Source organism: Lagopus leucura, unplaced genomic scaffold (genome assembly GCF_019238085.1).
Source record: "Lagopus leucura isolate 7727_CA_CO unplaced genomic scaffold, USGS_WTPT01 Super-Scaffold_1, whole genome shotgun sequence".
Classification (NCBI taxonomy): Eukaryota; Metazoa; Chordata; class Aves; order Galliformes; family Phasianidae; genus Lagopus; species Lagopus leucura.
In genome coordinates, this window is record NW_024962250.1 from 13,575,833 (window position 1) to 13,600,245 (window position 24,413).

Here is a 24,413-nt window from a genome sequence, read left to right on the forward strand (position 1 = left end):
GATTTTAAGAGATATTGTTTAAGGATATTGTTTATTTCTTTTTCACATTAAAAAAAAAAGAAAATATCCACCATTTAAAACAACTGCTGGAAGAATTCAAGTTGATGTCTCCTTTTTGCTATTGTTTTCCTTCCATCACATGCAAATGCTGAGTAAAGTGTTGAGATGCTGCTGGCATTGATTATTGTTAATTTCAGAAGAGCCTTTGAGCATCTAACACTTTAAAAGCACAAGGGCTAACAGATGGCTTTTGGATTGGAGGGGAAAAAAGAAGAAGAAACAACTTTATGCCTGCCAGTATTGTGTGAAAGGTATTAGAATAAGATGGAGAAAAAATATTAAATATTAAAGATCTGAATAATTTACCGTCAGGAATTATAGCAGCATAGGATAGGATAGCAACTGCAATATAAAAACAGGGTAGTTCTTATAGTATTCAGAAAGGCTTTCTATTTTCCATGCCATTATGTTCTCCTAAAATAAGGCATTGTGAATGCAACATACATATCTGTAGCTATCTGTCAGTTTGTCATTCTTCTGCAGCTTTTGAAGTCCTCGGGCCAATTTATGCCCAATTTAAGATAAAAGCATAAATATTCAAAATGTTTGTATGTATATACACTAGCATTTAAGTTTGAATAAGCAGTGCACTTTTGAAGCTTTCCTCTTTGCTGTGTATGCAGAGCATTGTGGAGCTGTTTGAGTGCACAGTGGTGAGCTAGTTAAAACTACAGCTCCCTGAACTGTGTACAGCGTATGGGCTGTTTCTGTCTGCAGAACAGAACTACTCTGATTGTAGTTGTAGACACTGTTAATATAGTCCCACAAGTTTAATGAAAATTGGAGTGTTGGTAGAAAAGAGACATGGAAACAAGTGCTGCCACTGAAGGAAAGTTTATAACTCGTCACCCTCTCTATTCTGAGAGGTAGCAAATGACTGGCCTGTCACCACGTGTGTTGCTCAAGGCACCAATAGGATATGCAGCTGCTTGGTTATGGGAACAGCTAGGAGATTTAAAAAAAAAGGGGGGGGGGGGGGGGGATTTGGGAATACAGCTTGTGGACATCTAAAGAAAAAATAGGAAATATTCAAACTAGTATGAATGGCTCTAATCGAGATCTGTGGATAGATAGAGGTGTAGATTCTGTCTTGGGAACAGACTCAAGGAAAGCATCTACATCTGTTCTGTAGAAAGAACCTTTAGAAATGTGTACTATAATGAAGACAACAGTATATGTAATGCTTCTAGTGTCTGCTTATCCCATATTTTCTGTTTAATTTAGTCTCTATGAAGGCCTGTCTATTGGCAGACAAATTCTTTAAGAGCTGCTATAGTTAGTAACAAAAACAGGCCATGATACACTCTTGACAACATTTAACCCAAAAAAGAACATTATCATTTGGTACAGAATGTCAAAAGGTGGTTGTTTTGGATTATTTTATTATTATTATTTTTAGAAAGTAGAGTTAAAAATAGTTACCTTTGAGAAACTTGATAATTAAACACTCATCCCTCTTTTCAAACCACATTATATTGCATAATTTGGTACACAAGAGGGAGAGAGAAGTTACTTGTCTTTTCCAGTTTGCAACAGAGAATTAAAAAACTTGAAAGAAATGGAATTGGAATGACAAAAAAAAAAAAAAAAAAAAAAAGGTACCTAATTTTATTTCAAGTTGTTCTGACCATGTTTCTTAAAAATCCATGTAGAAATGAATTTACTGTCTATAACGGACTAAGTGGCAGTTCTAGGAAAACTGTCCCCAAATTACTTTAGTGAAGAATTGCGATATGCACACAGATGAATGCAAAAATTAGAGAATTGAGGGGAAAACAAGAATAGTCACGAGAAAAAAAATACGCATTTCTCTAAAATGCTGTGGGACTTCTGCATTTGTAGGAATATTCTCTCAGACTGGAGTAAATAGCTTCACAGCATATTCTTTAGATAGCTCAGCAGTGCAAAACAAATCAGTGGCCATATCTGGCACGCAGATGTTTCACTTCGCATTTGATAATGAGCCAGATGCCACAGTTTGGGAAGAGAATCTCTCACACGTGTTTGTTTGAGGGAATGAAGTTCATCCTTTGCAGATAAATTTAAATTCTTGCTGTATCTGAGTATCATCTAGGGAGAAGGCAGGGTAAAATTGAATCAACATTTTGTGTAGTACTGGCACTTATATGATGCAGAAGGAAAGTTTATGTTACTATGCTGCACCTGTCAAGATACACAGTATTTAGTAGGGGGAAGAGGAAGAGTAATCCTTCCCACCTTGTGTTGCAATATTCTGAGAACACTAAAAAATTTTAATGATGAATCTGGTACTGAAGACGGTAATATAGTTTCTTGTTAGACTACTATTAACAATATTATTTTCTTGAGCCAAAGAAACAGACAGAATATCTGTCTGTCTCAGTAAGCTTTATTGAATCTGCATTTATATTTTAAAATCAAATAGAGATAATAAAGTTGTGCATAGGCTTGATATTATTATGTTTAAGTCATTGTTTCTGTGGTGTTGGTTTTTTTTTTTTTAGAGATGATGAATAGTGGAAATCAGCTGTTAGGTGTGGAACATGGTATAATATTACACATTGACAGTAGTATAACTCCTTTTCACATTCGTGTACTTCTGCCTTACTTTTTCTGTCATTGTTCAGCTGAAACACAACAGCTTGAGAGACAAACTTGTGTCTCAAGACTACTTGTGTGGCTTTGCTATTAAAATATTATGACTCACTCCATAGTGAGAAGATTCAGTTTTGTTTCTAATGGGAAATACTGTTTATAAATGTATGCAAAGACCCTCCGTAGGTCCCAACCACTTACTGACTACTACACAGGGAACTGCATGAGTAATGGAACATTGGTCAGTAAGTGGTTGGGACCCACAGAGGATCTTTGCATACATGTATAATCAGTATTTCCCATTAGCAATAGCAGTAGACTAGAAAGCAAATAATAATAATCTTTTCTGCAATTTAGGTCATCTGGGCTGACTTCCCATGATAGTTGTTCAGGAGGACAGTCACAAAATTGAGAGGCAGCCCCGATGAGAAACAGTTTTAGTAACAGAAAGCAGGATGTAGATAAAATTTAGATGCCTGCGTTGAAAAGAGTGATTCTCTCAAATCAATCCCTACTCCCATAATACCTACTTTTTTTTTTTTCACTAAACTTGCAGAGCACCAGAAGTTCTGCTTCTGTGTATTGCCGGTAATAATTCATTGTCTAATACCTCCTATTTCCATTACAACAGATTAATTAGCGGTTCTTATATACTGGCATGTTTTCTTAGGGACCAAATCAATGAAATGCAATGGATCACAAAAGATGCATGCTTTATAATCCATTACACTATTCGTGACTAAAAAGTGCTGTTTTAATTCATGCAAAACAGCTGCAGGCTTTGCTTGCACATTTGCCCAGGGAAATGTTCAATGTAATGGCACTTTAATGGTGCCAGAACTTAGCTTGTATGACAAAGAAAAGAGAAAGTTGAACACTGATCTTTGGCATTATGACTAAATGTCATAGTGACTAAAAAATAATTTTTATTTCCTAGGCTTTAAGCAATTAAGTGTCATGACTAAGATTCTATGTATCAAATCAGAAGAGCACTGGACAACCTATAATAGCATGTATGGAGACCTAGTGTGTTTATTGTGCATTTGAAACATACTTGTGTTCACAGATAATGTGAACTATGCAGAGACACATTATGCTTTGAAGATACTAGAGAACATAAATCACATTTAGATGGAATGGATTAAAATCTATTTTGTTACAAAACCTGGCTTGTGCCATCTGCTTTTGTATATTTGTCTTCATGGGAAATTCTGGTGATGGACAATGCAAGTAACTGCTATGCCAATATACTTCAGTATTTTTTCATGTTGCAGGGGACCAATTATCTAGAAAGAGCACGATTATAGTACTGCTGTGCAATGGTAGTCTTCTATGTAGTCTTCCTTCACTGAGAGGTCATGCCAGTTTATATAACTGGGCTACATATCCTGCATATTCTTGATGCAATATATGGCTTATGGCATATCTAAGCTGTAAAGAACAGTATCATTTTTAATCAGGCAGTTTTCTCAACACCCCATGGTCTGTCTGTGCCTTAAATGCACCATGCAAACTATTCTTCCAGAGCAAGTCTAATCTGCAAACCTTAGTGTGCTCAGAATTTCTGAATCCCCGCCTGTGTTTTAAGCATATCATGTGGCACAAATGACTTCATAATTCTTTTCCTCCTTGTATGTTGAAAATACCTCTGTTTAAGGATAGATGCTTTGGAGCATTTGTGAAATGGGAACAAAGATTTATAAAAGTTAAAACTGTTCTGAAATTCTGTGACTTTTCCCTCTATACAGAATACATGCTTTCTATGCATTCTATATATTATGCACAAAGCACAGAGATGGCTCCATACCCATCTCAGAAGCAGGGAAGCAATTTCCTTTAAAAGTTATTTTCTTTGTTCTGGAAAATTCACAACATATGTTTTTGTGCATCTGCCTTGGGCATCCAGTCTAATGTGGGTAGGCTAACTTTAGTGCCAGAGTCTTTTGCTCGCGTCTTCTTGCTTGCAGCAGTTGAGTTTTCTTACTCTTCCAAAGCTACAGCTTGCATGTAGTGCTTCTTAGTACTGTGTATTTTAATGTTTTTGTGTTACATTATAGTTAAATGTTGGAGAAAATCTTTAAATGAGTTCAAAACACCAAATCAGTCAGAAGTAAACTGGAACAATTTTGATATTTTAGGTAGTTTTGCAAAATGGGGATTTCTGTTTAGCTGTCACAATCCATTTCTAGTTGACTAGATCAGTAACATTTTCATTTACATGTCCAGGTGATGGGCTTCATGTTCACATGATATTAAGCCTTACTGTGCAGAATATAGTACATTAAGAAGTCAGGTACTTCAGGCAAATGAATGAAACTTTGTCAAGCCCTTTTTATTAAAATAGCATATTTCTGTTCTATCATTAGAGGGCAGTTAAGATAATTTCTTCATATTTCATAGTTTAATTGTCATTTTAAGTGTTTTAATACTGCTAAGTGTATGTAAGTTCTGTCATCAGGAATTAAATCCTGATTTAACTGAAATGTGCATAATAGGAGTGAGGCTGTATATCAGAGACAGTCTTAAGACTGTTGGCATTTAAGCAAGTTAAGAAGAGAGAGATACCTTTTTATGTTTGATCTTTAAGATCTACTTTTGTATGTAGACTGCAGACAGTATGCTTTAAGTTCTCAGCTTTTCTTTGGTTTACATTTTTGAAGTGATAAAATAGAGTATGTGAAAAATCTGTGCTGGTAGGGAATCTGTTTTTTACAGTTAGATACGTTTTTAAAAGAGTCTGTTAAAGCCTTTGGTAAAAGTTTATGTTTGAAGCAATACTCTTAGTATGTGAAATGTAGTTGGCAAGTATTTTTATGTGTGCTTGTTAGTTTGAATGCATGATGCAGATCTGTTTTTTGTCCTAGCTGACGGTTATTATATCCTAATGGGTGCAACCCTGCACTAATGATCCTTGTGTATATAAATTCTTCTTGTTGTGAGCAGACACCATAGGCCACATAAAAATGTTTGCCTCAATTTCCCTGCAAGAAAGGATCTCAGAAACCAGACTTGGCCAAGTAACAGATTTTTTAAAGGTAGAGGAACCCAATAAAATTACCAGCTTTTCACAGCATGAGTCTACTTCCTTTTGACATATTGTGAGGTGTAGGTGAAATATTCTAACTGAACTGACAGTGTAAGGAAGACAGCTAACTAGAAAGCAAGATAAAAGTAAAAAACACCAATGATGATTGATATTGTAATAGCTATTAATTGTTTTGGAGCCTCTTTTGTAGATTTGTGATAATTCACCTTTATTACTTGCACTTATATGAGTCTTGATATAATGAAATGTAATACATTTAAGTGTCATGATTAAATTCACAGTATCTGGAAGAGGGTTTTGAAAACTCATTTTTATCTGCATATTCATATTAATTTTTAATTATATTAAAATACACATGATTAAAGCTTGGCTTTGTTTTTAACTGAAAAAGTAAGAAGTTTTCTTTCAGTTCTAAGAAAAGAAAGTAAAATAATTAGTTTCTTTGATCTAGCGTAATAGGCTTTTTTCATCTGCCCCAACTCAAGTTAATTTACACAGCATACTGTGAATGTATTGCACACGCTTATTTTAAGAATATGAAGAATATCAAGACACCTGTGAACTGGGGGGATTCCTTCCAGCTTTTAAAATCAATGTGCGTGTGGGTTTGTTTTTTTTTAAATGACCAATTTTTGTAATTTTACGTTTTCATTTTTGTGTTCCGCTACAAATGCATTTTATGTTAAGCTTTATCAGCTTGAGTGTAAAGAGTGTAAAGAGCTAGAAGGACAAAAGTAAAGAAAGATTAAATAAATGAGTCTGCTGTAGATTTTGGCAGTACTTCTGACTTTTTGGAGTTGTGACCCTACATGTAGTAACATCCTAAGATGTCAAACTATCATTGAATTAATACAGCTAGATTTTTAACTGTGCCCCATCTGCACAGGTATTGCCAGTAATGTGCTAACTTATTAGATTCCATTTTACTGGATTAATTTCAATCATTTTGGCATAGAAAACAGTTTCTCATGTCAGTTGGAACCAATACTGTTTTCTTAGATCTGTTGTTAAGTACCGAAGTGTTAATCAGAATTTAGCACTTTGTGATTTGGGAGCCTTTTTTGATAGATGTGTGACAGTTAGATGTACAAATCTTGATGTTCTTATTGTGCTTTTTTGTTGGTTTTTTTTTTTTTTTCCAAACTTTTTGCTGTCATCCTAATAGTTCTGTACTTAAAAGATTTATTCTTTCTTATATGTTTTGCATTTCTATTATGAGTTAAACTTATCTCCTATTAGATGCTTTTCTGAATAACTCTGTAATAATATTTTTTTTCTTCATAAGCAGATTTCAGAGTACCCCAAAATAGGATGTAGAGAAACCACAAGAGAAAAATGTTGAACTAAATATATGTATTTAAAAGTCCTAAAAATTATATGTATTAGACTGTGAAATCAATTTTCCAATAGTTTTTCCAGTTTCTTTGGTTCTATTAATATTTCATTGGATAATGCAAAGGATAATTAAATTTGTGAACTGTCTTGCTAGGGCCAACAGATGATCTCATAGATTCAGTCAATAATTATTTTTCTTTATAAACAGAATTTGGTTTAGCTCTGTAGCTTGGGTTTTATGTTTGGTTATGCTCTTGGGGTTTCTTCAACCTTTGAAAGAAGACAAAAATAGCTCAGGATAGTGATGGTCTTTTCCCCTGATATTGCCTCCTTCCACATAATTCTTTACTTCTAACCAAGAGGTAATGTCAACAGATTGAATCATAACTGACAGGCAAAATTTTAAAGCATTCTAAATGTCACTGGACCTTTTAATAAAATTAATTAGTCTGACACAGAGAAAATTTACTAGCCAGCTGGTTAATTTCACAATATAAAATCATGGGATAGATGGAAAAGCAGGCGAAAGCTTATTACTTTTAAATAATTATTTAAAGATGTGTTCCTTGGCCCTTTTGAACATGGATTGTGAATACGGCTAGAACTTTTAAAATCTTCTAAATTCACAAGTAGTCAAGTTTCCCTGAAGAAATCTAGTCTTGTTGAAACTTCAAGTTACCAAGTACTTGTGAAAGAATGTGTCTCTGATTTTGCAGAAAACTGGTGAAGGCCTTAATCTTGATTTTTTTTTATTTTCTTTTTTATCAGTGTTCCCAGTAACACTTAAACATAGATCAGTTGTTTGGAAATTGTGCCCAATCCCTTTATGAATTCTGATGAAATGGTGCTCCAGATAAGTAAGACATCCAAAAGTATTCGTCTGCCATTGTGCATATTTTAGCTTATGGGAATTCTGTACTAAAGAGCACCAAGTACCCATACTTTTGCCTAAACTGTAGTGGAATCTGCAAATGTTAGAAGCACCTAACGCTGTATAATCCAAATGTAGTAGCACTTGGAAGTAATTTGGTAATGAGGATTAATTTGTTATTGGAAAGTACACTTTAGGCGTCTGCATAAGATTTAGAAATCTTTATCTGGAAATTTTCTTGTAGGTAATTTTCTGATGGATGAAGCTAACTCAAATGTGAAATTCTCTGTGAAGATAGCTTAAAATCTGTAATACAATCTAAATTTTCTTGCAAGGTTATCTACTTGTCTAAATCCCAAGACTGCTAGCTGCAAGATAAACAGATCTCCCAGTTTTCATAATTCTGATTCCCATGCACACAGGGACAATTTAAATGTCCCAACTCAGTTCCTTTCCATCCAGCCTTCTATGCTACTGTGAAATCTGTGCTGTTCATTGTCTGATATCCAGTGTTCCCAGCCTGGCCAGCTACACAAGAAGCTGAACACTTGGCAGGTTGTAGCTTTGACTGCTGAATGTACTGTAGAGTAGAACTCCATTCTCCTGGGACAGTTTATGATAAGTTCTTGTCTGAGTGCTGCAATTTAAAATCAGAACGAAAATGCAATTTGAAAGTAGTAAGATATTAACTGGACATAAATATGTCCTTTAAGTAGGTCAGATCTCTTTTATATTTTTCAGGAAACAAGATTGAATTTGCAGTATGTTTTCTACCAACTAATTTGTGATTGTATCCCATACAGCTATTCTGTGTGTTGATGACTCCGTAGTAGATTTGGAAACACTGGAAGCGCTATATGAAAATGTAAGTAGGTTGAGATATGCCTGTGGTTAATCACCATATCTTTCAGAAATTCAGATATGCAGCAAGTTAAGTTTTATTTTATGTTGTAGTTTTTGACCGGAGACCTTACGTAGGACAAGTCTTTAAGGAGTTTAACAATAATTGGATAGGCAAAATCAAAAGATACCTAATGAGATACATATTTCTCTAATTGGCTTATTTCTTAAAAGTCAAACATTAAACCAGGGGCCTGCTTTTGGAGCTGGGAGAAAATTATGTAGTTGCAAATGATGTAGCACTAACAAAGGATGATACACCTATCACTTGTCTCTTCTGTACTACCTGAAAAATACTGTCCTTACTCAAGACCTGTTACTTGCTTGTGTGCTGAGTTCTCTAATTCAAGATGTTAGTGGCTAAAACAGTTAGTTCAAGCTAGTGCATTGCTGTTCTGACAAGTTGCTCTACAGATATTGTTTGTTAATTTAGGCTGTTTGACTCTAAAGTTGTATACAAGAATGCATTTACACTTGGTTGAAGAAATACCAAAGCTACTTCTGAGATCTAAGCGCTTTGAAGCATCCTGTAGCAATATTTGCAGGGCTATATTCTATAAGTCAGTGCTAGCTCATGGAACCTCAGGAGCCTCACTCTTTTGCACATTCTAAATGTGTTTGAAAATATAATTATTTGCAGAAAAGCAAGTAAATTAGCAATTTACTAATTTGTTAAAAATTAGTTATTAATCACTTTATATTAACTCACTTAGAGAGCACAAAAGGATGAACTGGAAAAAATCGAGCAATATTATCAGACTTCAAAAGAGGAGGAACTGAAGCTTCTGGATAAACCAGAACAGTAAGTTGTTTTTTTTTTTTTACTATTTTATTGCTACGTAGTGTGTGGTCCTTGGGTGATATGTTTAAAAAGGATTTTGATACAGTTTTTTGCTAGTTAATTTTAAAAGCTTTTCTGTATTTCAAGGCATGACGTGAAGTTTGTATTTATGTCACTTTTTTCAGACATTCACAGGTATACTAGATCAACCTGGAGCATCAGAACTTATTAAATATGCAGTCTTGATTCAATAAAAAATTCTATTTCCATTCTCTCATTTATAAAAACCTTGATTTAAGGCAAAATTAGTATCCCATGAAAGCAGGGCCAGACTGATTTTGGTTGTTGATACTTGGAAGATCTCCCCAGATAGAGGGTTTTGGAATGTCATAGAATCAGAATCGTAGAATCGTAGAATGGCTTGAATTGGAAGGAGCCTTAAAGACCATTGAGTTCCAACCCCAGTGAAGCAGGATCATTCATATATATATGAAAGTAGGTAGGCATATACTTTTCTGCCCCTGTTAATATGGAGGTAGTGATATCCAGTTGTCCCTTTTGCTCTTTAAAATTACAGTGGTGCTCGTGCAAATCTTGTAAGAATGAGTGCAAAATATTGTGCAGTTCCAAAGAATCATAGAACCATAGAATGTCTTGGGTTGGAAGAAAACTTAAGGATCATCCTTATCCACCTTGTGAACAGGGCTTCACCTACTGGATCAGGCTGCCCAGGATCCCCTCCAACCAGACCTTGAATGCCTTCAGGGATAGGGCACTCACAGAGTCTCTGGGTAGCCTGTGCCAGTGGCTCACCAACCTCTGTATAAAAAATGTCCTCCTAAGATCTAATATAAATTTCCCCTCTTTTAGTTTTAATCCATTCTCCCTTGCCCTATCGCTATCTATCTGTGTAAAAAGTCCTATGCCCAAAACAAAATCTATGCTTAAGATAAACTGATAGAAGACCTACAAAGCTGATTTCACAGTTTGTCCACTGTGACTTTTGTGAGCAGTGAGAAACGTTAGGAAGAAATGATTTCTAGGTGTTGCTCTTGCTGTTGTACACTGTTGACCAATGTAAAAATCATAAAATGGTAATTCTGAATTTTATTTTAGTGCTTGTATTTAATTTCAGATTTAGGCCTCACAATGGTGTCTGTCTTCTATTGTTTTGCTGCTTTTCCCCATTTTTCCATCCTCTCCTAATCACAGCAGTTTACTTTGATTTCTCTGCCACTTTGTACCTTTTCTCTCTCTTTTTGTCTTTTCTTCTCTCTTTGGCATAAAAACAGGTAGCAACAGGAAAAACTGAAGCAACAGAGATAGCATACGACTTGATGTCAGGAGTATTATATTTTTTCCCTATTAGAATGTTGGTGGTGAAGAGCAGATTTTGTTCCTCTTTTCCTTATGCAAAGCAGATGAATACTCACTGCTAGTAGTTGCATGCAGTCCACAGAATAGGTTCATGTTAGGAGTTGGGCTTGTCATGCTCTCTCATGTTTTACTTAAGAACACATATGTCTTTAAAGTATACACAAACTTGTTCATGTATCCTGTGTCCATAATTTTCACTGTCTTGGCTTAGGGCTTAGTAATGCATTCTACAACTAGTTTATGTTTTCCAGAGTTTGAATCATTGGGAACCTGCAAGTCTGAGTAAAATAAATAGAAATGTACTTCATGTTCTGGAGAATATGAGTCTTGCAGAGTTCTAGACTTGTAAAAGTTTGTCACTTTTTGTAAATTATATTGCAGAGAGATTGATCTGAAATGCAGTGTTTGATTTAGGCTATCATAGTTTCATAATTAAAATTAAAGAACTTCAAATAAATCAGTTGTGCGTGATCATTCAACATAAAATAGTGGTGTGAAAGGTAGAAGTTATTCATCAATTCTTATACTACCTCTGAAAGTCTTATTATCCTTTTTTTACTGTTAAATTGCATAGGCTAAGAAAATTAGTTTGTCAAAATGATGCCTCAAGGAAGAAACAAGTTGCCGATGACACAAATTATTACTTAAGAAATTTTTAGTGCTCCTTAAAAGGAACATCCTTTCTGAAAACTCAGCAGTTCAACTGCTGCTGGTTTAGTTGTCAAAGTCAGCCTCTAAGTCAGCCTAAATGTCAATTTGGAGTTTTATTGGAACTGTGTATGCATATTAACTCCATAAAGTGTTAAAGACAGAAAAATGCAAAATTGTAGGGATGGTTAAAATAATTTGCTAGAGGGCGTAAACCTGATGTGTTTAATAAGGATCAGAACAAAAAGTGCAAAGTAAACTTTTCATAAATGGTTGTGAATACTAGCCATTCACATTCATATACTGAAAACATTGACTTGAACTCACTAAAGTCTTACAGAAGCCATTGCCGTTTTAAAATGGCTTGGATTCACAAACAAAAAGAAATCATTACTGGTATCACTAATGCTCTCCTGCACATGTGATTTTGATCTGTTTTATGGCACATTACACTTGCTGTTGTTGGCACAATCTGTAAATAAATCTCAGCAACATGACAATATTCCCCTAACTTATGCTTCATAATAATAGTTATTAAAATGCTAATATTCATTAACACAATAAAAAATTATATGAATATAATATGGATAATGGCCACAACATGGGGCTTTCCTAGCTGGATACAGATGCTTTAGCTTGTTTCCAAAAAGATCCTGTTAGTTATAATATAATCTCTGAAGTATTTGCTACTGTGGAAGAAATAACAATTAAGGAAATGGTAGCAAAATATGGTACTGAGCAGTTCTGTTTTATATGTAGTTTTAATTCAGAAAGTAGTGGACTATTAATAATTGCAAATAAAATGAAGCTTTCTGTCCAGTTAATGCTATTTGGTTGACTTTTGCACACAAATAACTTCTATTTACTTCAGTTTAAATCCAACTGGTTTCCTCAGGAGTTTGAATAATAAGATGCAACTTTTTCTAGCCCACCAAAATTCCTTAATTTTATATTCCTCAAATCTGAATAAACGTGAGCTGATATATAGTTTATGACCATAGAAACAGCATACTTTATTTCTCTTCTGAAATAATATTCTGTTATACTAACTACATGAAAATATGCAGGACTTTGAAAGTACTTTCAAGTCTTCTGTTATAAGGTTCTGGTAGGATAAAAGAATTCTAAATGAATGTATTTTTTATTTACAATTTCTGCAGGAGTAAATGGACCTCACACAGATGAATTACAAAATCTCTGTTTTCTTTAGGCAATGAAAATTGTAGCAATGAGAATCCATAATTATGTGACAGTCATCTCATTGTAACTTTAAGTCAAAAGCATACTTTCCTCATTTTAAAATTCCAAAACTGATTGAGTTAAAAGTATTCTTTTTTTTCTGAAAAAGCTCTGTCCACATGAATGTGGTGGTTTATCTTTGATAGCCTCAGGTTTAGTAATTGCTAACATAGATTCCTCTTTGTGATATATTTTGGTTACAACTGTTCAGTCAGGATATTTACAGTGAATACTTTGAATTCCAAAATCTGGATACATTTTCTTGTTATGCTAAAGGTTTTAATTCTCAGCATAGTTATATAGTATTCAAAGACTGGAAAAGTAAATGAAAGTCCCTTTTTCAAGGGAAGACAAGAAAAGAAAATGCATTATTTTGATTTTTAAATGTAAAATGTTGGAATGTATGTATGTCAGAACTTTTGTGGAGCAGTTGGGGCTTTTTTTCCTTTTGTTTTTCTCACATGGAGTACTTATAAAGTATACTCTTTTTTTCTTTTTTTTTTCTTTTTCTTTTTTCCTGGCAATACCATTCATTCCCAATAGGAAGCATTTTTATTAATAACAGCTTGGCATTTCTTTTTTTCCCACTGTTTCAATGCAAGAGCCAAGGCTGGCCTCCCCAGTCCTTCTTTCAATGGATTTTCTCATAAGGCAAGAAAGAAAAAGGAAAAATGATAGCTAGTTTCACACCATCCACAGGTGGATGTTACAATTTTTTTTACACACTCACTGTGTATTGAGCAACAAGTTGCACGCGTTAAGCATTATAAAATATATTGATATTAGTTATTATAAAAAAAGAAATAGTTTGAAGATATCAGATGAATTGCTTTAAATAATTAAAACAAATTTAATAATAATTCAAGCTAATAATAGTTCAGTAAATGTCCCAGAATTCAGTAAGGTAAAAGAATCCTTAAGCCATCACATTAAAGGGAATCTAGGAATATCTGTAGACAGGAGAATACAAGAATTCTTCTGTAGTGATATTGGACCTAAAGATTTCCTCGTGTGTTTCAAAAAAGCAAATGTAGAACTGAAATCCTTGACACAAAACCCAGAAAGTAAATTATGCAAACCTTGTTATTTTAAGAAATGTTAAAGTTTCTTGTATTATTTAGTCTAACTCTTAAATTTTAAATTAAAGAAGCAAAATGGAAATAATTGTTTGTATCTTTGAGTGCTTTTGTTTTGTGATATTTGACCTGAAATTGTTAAATATACTTTTATTTATTTTTATTTAAAGAGCTAAAAGAAAAAAAAGCTGGAATAGTCATGAGAAGAGTGGGTAGATGAGTAGGAATAATGAACAGAAACAGAAAGTAACTTTACTGAACAGTGGAGAAAGGGATAATTTGCTAGTATTTGAGAGTTAAATACACAGGTATGTGCATTACCATAAAGCAAGCTGCTATATAATTGGAAGCATAGTGCAAGTTAGTAAAAGAAAATTGTGATTGAGCATCAGAAGAGATTTCTTGGTAGACATTCTGTATTATGAAATAACTCTGTAAAAATATGTTCAGTTCTGTATTGCTGGGCATGTTTTTAAGTGAAGCAAAAAGCACATGAGTAAAAGCAGTAAATAGATTGTGATTCCCTAGCCTTTTTTTTTCTTTGTGTTATGATTCCTCTTGTTTGCTAGACATGACATTTGTGATAAATAGTGGGTTAGTGTCATAAGAGCCAATGTCTTGCATTTTTCTTCATATAAATAGGACCGCTAAACACACAACATAAAAAACACTAAGCATAAAGAATATAGCAATTATAAATTCTGTCAGAATTATTTTGACAGGTTGTTGAACATTGCAGGTATGTATTTTATAGTACAACAGTTTTAATTCATTATGTACTTCATAGATATGAAATGCAATGATTCATTGGTATTCTTCTTTGCTGTTTTTTTTTCGCAGATTTTTATACGAATTATCTCAGATCCCCAATTTCACAGAACGAGCTCAGTGTATTATTTTCCAGTCAGTTTTCTCTGAAGGGATAACATCAGTTCACAGGAAAGTTGATATCGTAACTCGTGTTTCCAAGGTAAGTCCCAATGGGAAACTAAACAAACGGTATAATATCCTGGCCAGGATGTTACTTTATTTTATTTTTTATTATTTATTATGTGAACAGTGTCTTTTGAACAACTTTTCTGCCATAAGCTACCCGTGCTCTATCCCTACTTTTATCCATATTTTTGCACATTCTGGTAATAAAAATAGTTACTTAGTGTTACCTTTCAAAAGGAGACATAAATAAGAAAGTGGCTTTATTTGAGATCAGAAAAGAGGCGTTTCTCTCAGTTTACTTAAAAAGAGCTCACATGACAATTGATTTTTTTCAGTGAGAGTCAGATTCAGATCTTGGCTGATAAGATAGATGTCTTTGTACAGAAATTAAAATAATTTATTAATTCTTCACTGTGTTTCTAGATTTCATTTTTCTTTTAAGGCATTGAAATTTTGTCCTTAACCCTGTTACATCTGCCCTAAGTATGAACTGAAATGTGGATTTTCAGAGCATGAGAACCAATGAGAAACAGGCTGAATATGACCAAGTCTAACCCAATGACAGCAAAAATAACATATCTTCATTTGACTGCATTGTGTAAACTCATGACAAGCCATTTTGTCTCTAAGATTTTTTAAAGGGTGTTTAGTAATCTATAGTGAAACTTCCTCCATTAATCTTTTTGTCATCTACATAGTATATAATGGTATATAATTTACCTCATGTGGATTAAGTTAAAGATAGTATCTTAGGCAGCTTTAGTCTAATAAATTCTTCTCTTAAATATTTGATTCATATACCAGTTTTAGATTCTTTTCCTTGTAGCATACATGAGAAACAAAACATTGTCTAGCAAAAATAAAATTTAAAAAGCTTTGTCATATGAGCAATTAAGATTTCTATGCCAACAGATAATTCAGACTAGTATCCGTTTTCCAGGCTTTGCTGAACATGACGAGTGTAAAGGAGATTTTAGGTTTGATTCTGGCGTTTGGAAATTACATGAATGGTGGGAATAGGACTCGAGGTCAAGCTGATGGATTTGGTTTGGAAATACTCCCCAAACTAAAGGATGTCAAAAGCAGAGTAAGTACTCATTTTCTCTTAAGAACTACTTAAATTATCTCCCTGTCAGAAGTTAATCTTGTCTCACTTCTTACCGTTTTCTGCTTGAAAGAATGAAGCATTTTTGTACCATATTCTAGTTTCTTTCTCTCAAGATTTTATCTTTTTCTTCTGCATATATGCATGTCTCCATAATCTCCTATTTCTCCTGTTCAGTACCACTAAGAATATGAAAACCTTGTGTCTATTTTATTAGTGGAAACTTAAGTACAGTAGGGAGAGAAATGTGAGAGAGCACAGACCACTAAAGTTGCCTCTGACAACTGTCCCTTTTTTGTCTTGCTCTTATGGTAGGTGCATATGAGTGAAACCTTTTCAAGATCAGGTTTAAAAAATGAATATCAGGAAGAGTTTTCTGTGTAGAGTATACACAAAACAAGTACATATAAAGGATATAAATATATAAATTAGAGGATTTTAATTCACTTCAAAAAGGTGTCTCAGATCCAACAAATTATTTTCAGACTTTTTTTTTTTTTGTATTGGCTGTAAAATGGATGTAGATCGTGAATTCTGAATGGCGTGCAGAAGATAACACTTAGACATGGCAATAAATTACTTTGTCAAAAATTGAGAACCACTAGCCCATTTTTGGTCGGTTATGTTAGAATCAAAACAAGGCTCCCTGAAAGTGTGCCCACCTTTTGAGATGATGTTAACTTTCACTGGGGAAGATGACGAGGTACTAGATAATCTAGACAACGGAAACACCACTCAAAGATCCATGCCTGCCAAAGCATACCTGGATGCTATGTGGATAAGGAAACTACCAAAGAGTTGGAGTTATTTTCTGCTATTGTTGGTATGGATTTGGAGGCTGAGAAAAAACTAGTCTGCAACTCTTCTGCTTTTTTTACTTGAAGTGCTGTTCTGAATTATAAGAAAGTTACAGTTTAAGCTTTTGTTCCCAGTTATGCTAGATGTACATAGAAGTGCTCTCAGTTTGGGAGACAGGCGTTATCAAATAAATAGTATGTCTAGGGAGCTTTTTTTATTTCTGCTGTGAGTACCATCACTAGCAAAGTATGAAAACGAGGTTTAATAAATTGTTCAGTGAACCAGAAATTTAAGGAAGTTTTTTTCAATGTATTTATGTCTTCCATCTCCTAACTCTTACTTTCTTCGTCACCTCAGTTATTCAATTGTCCCCTATAACAACTTTTCTTCTGTCCTACTCCATAGAGGCGATACGTGGGCTGTCTTTAGCTGCTGTTCAGCTAAAGAGGCTTAAGGCCAGCTTCTCGGTGTTCATGTGTTCATTGGTCAGCCAGCTGCCACAAGAAAAAAAATTAAAACTGAGCTTTGCCTGACTTTTGTAAGATGAAGTACTAGTTTTAGTCCCCCTTTTCTGTCTACCATGAACTTGTAAGAATTTTGTCTTCTCTGGGACTTTCCAGTTTGGCCGGGTTTAGTTAGCATGCTCCAAAATTATGAGTTATGAAAAGGAGTGACAGATGTACAGTGTAACTGCATGAGACTTGTTCCTTAGCAAAACAAGATAAAAAATTACAGTACTTATAGTTTTTTTTGGTAGCCAAAGTAAATACATTATTAGTTTATATTACTGTGAAGAATGGGACTAGTCTGCAAAATGCATAAAAATTCACAGAGACCAGCTGCTATAGGCAGACAACTGGGGACTGTACTTGCAAGAAAGAATGGAGGGTCTTACACATTTAACAGTATTGTGTCCTTTTTTGGGAATTGTCAGTAAAAAATGTGATTACTAGGAAGCTAAATTCAAGGAGCTAAGGTAAGCTGTCAAAGTTTAGTATCTTTAATTTAACAAAGTTTTTTTGTTGTCACATGAGCCAAGGAAAGTACTTGATACAGAGGTTAAAAAAATCATAGCTCACTTCAGAATCTCTGTATTTTGTCTTCTAGAAGCACTGTTTAATCTAAAGTGATAGGTTTCATAGTTTAACATAGAAACTAGAACAACAAGCATATTTTTCTTTAGAACGGCAATCAAATATGCATAAGCCACCTCAGTTCGTTCTTGTCACTGAACCTGCCAGCAATGTATTCTGCAACTGCTACATAAGCAGAGTAGTTTTTACTCGTGACAGCAGTGACTTAGTTATGCTTGTGTATGAAATTAATAAGATGTGGTGTGTTGCAGGCTGTAATGAAGGTGAGACAGCCTTATATACGAGGCTAGACATTGTTCACAAATGTTTGTACCAATAGCTGTCAATATGGAAAATCTGCCAATATGGAAAATAAAAACATACAAAAAGAGAAATTGAAGACATCCCAGTTATAATTCCCTTTATTATAATTATTTTATACTGTTGAATGATATACTGTAAGGTATAATTTCCAGTTTTACGTTTTTTCTTTAGTTGATCTACCTTATGCTACCAACAACATATAGCAAAACAAAATGTATGGGTTGTTGCATGCAGGACCAAGGAAATGGAGATTCCAAAAAGAGAGCATTAAAATTCATGTCCATAACCCAAGAGGGCAGGAAATATACTTGTCAGGTACATGCTGTCTGGTTTTATGTTTGGAGTAAAATATGGCTCCGTCCATTCCTTCATTAATCATGCAACATTTAACATTTGTATGAATCCATAACCCCTTTTTAATATTCTGTTTTTTCCCCTAGGATAATCGTATTAATCTTGTGGATTATGTTGTCATATATTACCTACGCCATTGTGATAAGGTAAAAGACTCATTTGCTGTATATGCCTCTCTAAAAGTGGATTTTTTTTTTTTTTTTTTGTCTAATGCAAAAAATAAAATCTATTTTCTTTAGCTTTTTGCAATAGCTTTGGACCTCAATAGGTCTGAAATTTACTGTGATAAAACTGTGGAAAATCTTACATTAACTGTGGAACTGTACTTTGCAAGCAATTGTCTCTGACTGTTGCAGGCTGTACAGGTTTTCACTTCAATCCCTTCTTCTTGTTATGTTCTGGTTACTGTAACATTGCAAATTTTGTTTTGATGCAAAAAGAGTGGGAGACAAGCATTATTTCTCTCTTATGACAGAATATGATGGCAATTTAACCAAGGTGTCCTGGTTGAAAGAGATGAAGTTAGAGATCAGAATGTAGGAATGTAAATGTTACCCTTGTACTTTCTTTTTTCCCTAGGTGTTCTTATCTTCCTAACAATATAAGTGTTTTTTCACTTTTCACAAAACACTTTTTCTCTTACCTATGATTTTTCCTTTAATTCAGACTGAAATCTGTGTACTGTGTACTTTAAACCCACTAGTCTAAGATTTTAATGTTCTTTTAATACCACTTCTACACTTGAATTAATGGATTTCCCCCGGAGATACAATTTAAATCTTGTAATGTTGCTTGTTATTGTTTTTTCCACTTCTGAAATACTTTAATTTTTCTAAAATAATATATATGCTTATGAATTCCATAAAGGCATTAAACTATGTGATTTATTAAGCTGAATAGACTTTCAACTATATATTTTTATCTGTCTAAGTGCTCCAGGCAATATGTAAATATTGTTTTCAATTTATCCATATAAAGTGTGTATATATCTAATGAATTGGGAAAGAGTGAAACCACAAACTTCTGGCATAAGATCACTTGTTCCATTAAAAAAGGCATTCATGTTATCTAGTTTTAAGAAACTTATAATCCCATAACTAAACTTTTAGTGATATAAAATGAACTGAAATCTCAGGAGCTCAGTGTTGCTTCATAGTTTAAACTGAACAGTTTGCATAACAACATCTAACGGGAAGTTTCAACATTCAGAATGGTCAGGGTTTTACCTGAAATTATATTTATGCTGTTTTAGGAAGAACTATTTAATTTTTTTATTTTTATTTTTTTTATTTTTTGCTGTTCTATAGATGATTTAATCATCTATAGAAATTTTCAGAAAAGTAATTTATTTCACTGCAAATGCATTTAATTTTCATAAAGGCCTATTTGTTTGTTTGTTTAGGAAGCAGGAACAGACAAGAGTATTTTTCCTTTACCAGAACCACAGGATTTTTTCCAGGCCTCCCAAGTTAAGTTTGAAGACCTAATAAAAGACTTAAGGAAGCTGAAGAAAGACCTAGAAGGTAACTGGCAACTTTCACATTTGTTCTGCAAACAACTAAGTGCCATTTAAAATGTGATCTTTATGAGGTTAGCTTATTGCTAATTAGGTTTATAGTGTTGATTGTAGTGTTTTTACACTGTGGTAGAAAGTAACCACATAAAATAGAAAAAAATATTTTGAACTCATGACTTAATAAAAATGAAAGTACAAATACCGTAATTTTCTGTAATTATCTTTTACAATTGAAATATCCTTAAAGAAATCTTTCTGAAATGTTATGTATTATTTTTCCTCTGGCTTCTCCATAGCTGTGTGTTTAACTGTAGATATCTGCTAGGTTCATAACAAATACTTTCCTCAGTACTTGTATAACAACAATTTAACAGCTTCAAGAAACAGTTGAATTAGTGTAGAAATAAAACACATCTTGCCAAGGCATAGCAAAGGGAAATTGAAAGCTCTGGTTCGAAACATTTTCACCCTGGGACATAAAATAAACATTTTAAAATATTTATTATAAACAGGGGGTTCAGAAACCCAGCTCATCTATCAATCAAGGTATTGAGTGGATATAAAGTAGGAATGGTTGCTCTTTAAGTATTCCAAGCAGTTTCATTTTTATTTTGTGATTCATATGACTCTTAAAAATAAATCCAGTAAAAGGTGACTGGATATTTTAAGCCTATCATTTTTGCTAAGGAAATTTCCTAGTTTTACTGAAGCAGTTATGTGTAGAAAATAGAGATTAGAGACAGAATCTGTATAAAAGCTTATATTAAAAAAAAAAAAAAAAAAAAAAAAAAAAAAAGCTTCTCCATTTACAATTAGATAACGTCTGCATCAAAATGCAAGTGTACTTTTAGAGTTGATTTTTTAATGTAAGGCAATGAAAACCATCACAAAATATATTATCCTTACAGTTAGGAATGGCTGGGTTAGGTCACTGCCATCTTGGGATAGTTTCAAATGTTGACAGTGGTAGGGAAGTGTCAGTTGTTTTTTCGACCCAAGCATAAGTGAGTGCTCTATCTCCTCTCATCGCTTGGCCCTGTAAAACCCTTGGCCTGCCCTCTGTTGGGCTAGTTTGTGCAGAAACATGATCTGTGTTTGATCTTGTACTTTATCAGCATATAGTCCTGCTGTAATGCATCTTAGTCTTGCGGGATCTGCACGGAGGCTGTGACATTCACATCGTATTTGCTCTACGCTGCAAAGACAGAGACAGGAAAGAGCAAAAGCTAATGTACTTCAACTCACTTACAAAATAAGAATTGTTGTTTTCTTGTTATCACTGACTTGTTTTAACATGTTTTCTTAGATATCCAAAGACAATGCAGAAAATGTGTTGCACTGAGGTTATTTTCAAAATTCTTTGAAAAGATACAGTTGAAACCCTGTCAAAGCAATTAACATATAAAGCTAACGACAGCAAGAATTTGAAACAGAAAAGGTTGTGGAAATGTTCTCAGATGTTGGTATTTTATCAATCAGAAATATGCAGCAGAATTCTAACAAGTATTCCTGTGAATAATTTCTCTTACATTTAAACAAAGAAGCAATCACTCATATAAGAACGTTGTATCTCTTTCAAACATTCCCTCTCTTTTTTTTTTTCTCTTCAGATAATGCTACAGTTTATTTTTAAATCAAAATTTTAATTGAAGAGGTTATAATTTTAACACGTTCAACAAAGATTTGATGAGTCTCTGTAGTTTATTGTAGCCATTAAAAAGTTGTGGTTGCTGGCAGAATACCAGTGAAAGTCTAAAGCTGAAACAGATGTGAGTAGCAGAAACCAAGTCCAGAGAAGCGTCGGGCCCAGCTATCCAGACAGGCGCGGCCCTTCAGATGTAAATAATTTGAACAATATTAACTGGCGCTGCCTGTGATATAGGGTACATTGGATTTATTTCACAGTATGGTTGGCTAAGGTAGTCTTAAACAGCTTGCCATGGAAGCGAGATGAGGCAAAGATAATAAATGGAAGAGGTTTTCTTGTGTGTGTTTAGGGAACAAACTAATTTTCCTGTTAGTGATTTATTTCTGAAATTTATACAAAATGATTAAAAACAACATACTTGTCACCTGCTGTGCCTGAAATAACAATTTTGGTAGAATCTTTTTGTAGTAGTCATCACTTGGTACTTAAAATTTTTAAGTACTTTTCAACTTTTAATCATCTATATTAACACAGGAAAGACTGGAGATTCGTGAGAGAAATGCATGTCTTCATAGTCTAAACCTTAGGTGTGCAATACCTAGACAGTCTGGAACTGAGAGTTCAGATGACCTAGATGAGCAGAAACCCTTTCATCCATTTCAGATAAACAGATTGAGTTACGTACAATTTAGTATTTTGAAGTCCTTCAGATTACACTTTAAGGAAGCAGTGCAAATGAAAATTTGCCTTGGAAATTTCAACTTTTTTTTTTTTTTTCTGAGAACCTTAATCCAGCAAGTTTCTAACACACATTCCAGAACAAACTTTGTAGTTCTGAGCATTTTCAGGTTAAAAAGGATAATAAACAACAAAGTTTAATGTATCTTTTTAAGGGGAAAGAAGTTCAAAAGGATGTGATGGGAAATTGTGAGATAGCAATTATAGGCTGAAACCTGGTTTTACTCTAAAGTCCTAGGAAAAAATGTTTGCTCTAGGGTCAGGATTTCAGTACAGGTCTATCAATGGATTTCCAGAATCCTCAAGTACTGTGTAGTAGTATAAGCGAATACATTTATTCAATTGATAGATATTAGCTTTCCAGTTAATTTTCATGTTTCTGAAAACAAAGGTTTTTTTCTGTATCAATGTTTTTGACCATAATATATCTTACTCCTTGTTTAAAGAGTTTGTTTGATGTCCCATCAAGTGGTGTTCAAGGCCAGACTGGATGATCCCTTGAGCAGCCTGCTCTAGTATTAAATGTGGAGGTTTGTGGTCCTGCATGTGGCAGGGGGGTTGGAGATTCGTGGTCTTGAAGGTCTCTTCCAACCCTGGTCATTCTGTGATTCTGTGTAAGGAAAATATTACCATTTTTTCATTTCTGTATGATCAGATATTTCCTTTCTAGTTTGAACAGTATCACTTGATTAGTATTCTTCTGAAAGAAGCATGGAATATTTGAAATGTGTAGTCATTCATATGAAGATTTTTAGAAAGCAGATCTCTTCACCAAAGACTTGCATATGTCTTACCGTGAACGTGGAACAGATTCTAGCTGCCGTTTTCACACTACCAATTTTTTAAATGCTGTATATGTTTTAACTTTTTCTAACTTAAGAGTGTGCATTAAAAAAAAAAAAAAAGAATTTAGAAACAAGACTTACTGGATCAGCTATCTTTAATTATCTGTTGAATTTCAGTTCTCCAGGAGACATCATTTGGAGCTGCAGCTGCAGTCCTCAGATCATTTTGGCAGATCTGTATCTTAACAACGTATGTTATCCCCAACTTTCCCACTTTTAAGTAATGCACAAACTCATATTTTAAAATTGTTTCATCCTTTTAGAAAATCAATACAAAATCCTTTTCGAAAAATCAAAGGGTAAACTAGCAAACCATGCATACAAAAAAAAAAAAAAGGAGAAACATTTTCACATTGTTTTTCTTAGAGAAGCATTACAAATATCTTAAATTTGTAGGCAAATAGTAGTTGGAAAGTACCTCTGGAGATCAACTAGTCCAAAATCTTTGAGCAGGGCTAACTTCATATTCAGTTCCATTTGTGTTGGACTTCATTGAGCTCAGTTTCGTGTCTAAGGATGGAGATTCCAACACATCTCTTGATATTTGTTCCAGTGTTGAACAACTCTGTGGACTTCTTGCAAAGAAACAGATGCATTTTGCTGGATGTACTTGGCATAGGGTTGCTGTACCGGTACCAGCATCATGGCTAATTAACCTCGTCTCTCAGCAAGTCTGACTAGACTAGTGATTACTATGCTGTTGTATCTACATTATTGTCATTCAGTGCCTCCCTCAGGGAGCTCTGTATGACATTGGAATAGAATTTAGAAATAAGAAATTGAAAAGGGTCACTTGTTCTCAATTCTTGCTGCCACTGTCACTGTAAATATAGCAAAGAATGAAGCTGCAAAAAGGAAAAATAATCAGTTCATGCTCATTTAAGACTGAATTGTTCAGTTTTCATCATTTTCTGACTAAAAATTCTGAAAAATATTTATTTTTATCAAGAATTATGAGGAAATATATTTATCAATAGGAACGTACAAATAATAATAATAAAATAATAACATAAAACCACAGAAAAGCTTTAGGAGTGTCTTAGCACATTAAAATTCTTAAATGTGTACATTCCCTTGAGAGTCTTCAAAATGATTTAGAAAAAACAAAAGTTTACTACAGTGCGTTAATGAAGTATAAGCCTATTTTGTTCTTGAAAGTAATTGACATT

At 33.8% G+C, this 24,413-nt stretch overlaps 1 protein-coding gene across 1 annotated transcript in view; it reads left to right on the forward strand.

Moving 5' to 3' along the window:
* The window catches only part of LOC122179921 (formin), a 120,494-nt gene that overhangs the window by 51,794 nt on the left and 44,287 nt on the right, over positions 1 to 24,413 (forward strand). Inside the window, exons 7-12 of the mRNA XM_042871171.1 lie at positions 8,690 to 8,751; positions 9,500 to 9,588; positions 14,748 to 14,877; positions 15,784 to 15,930; positions 18,584 to 18,643; positions 19,900 to 20,020. Of these exons, the coding sequence (XP_042727105.1) occupies positions 8,690 to 8,751; positions 9,500 to 9,588; positions 14,748 to 14,877; positions 15,784 to 15,930; positions 18,584 to 18,643; positions 19,900 to 20,020 (609 nt within the window). The remainder of the gene's footprint in view (positions 1 to 8,689; positions 8,752 to 9,499; positions 9,589 to 14,747; positions 14,878 to 15,783; positions 15,931 to 18,583; positions 18,644 to 19,899; positions 20,021 to 24,413) is intronic.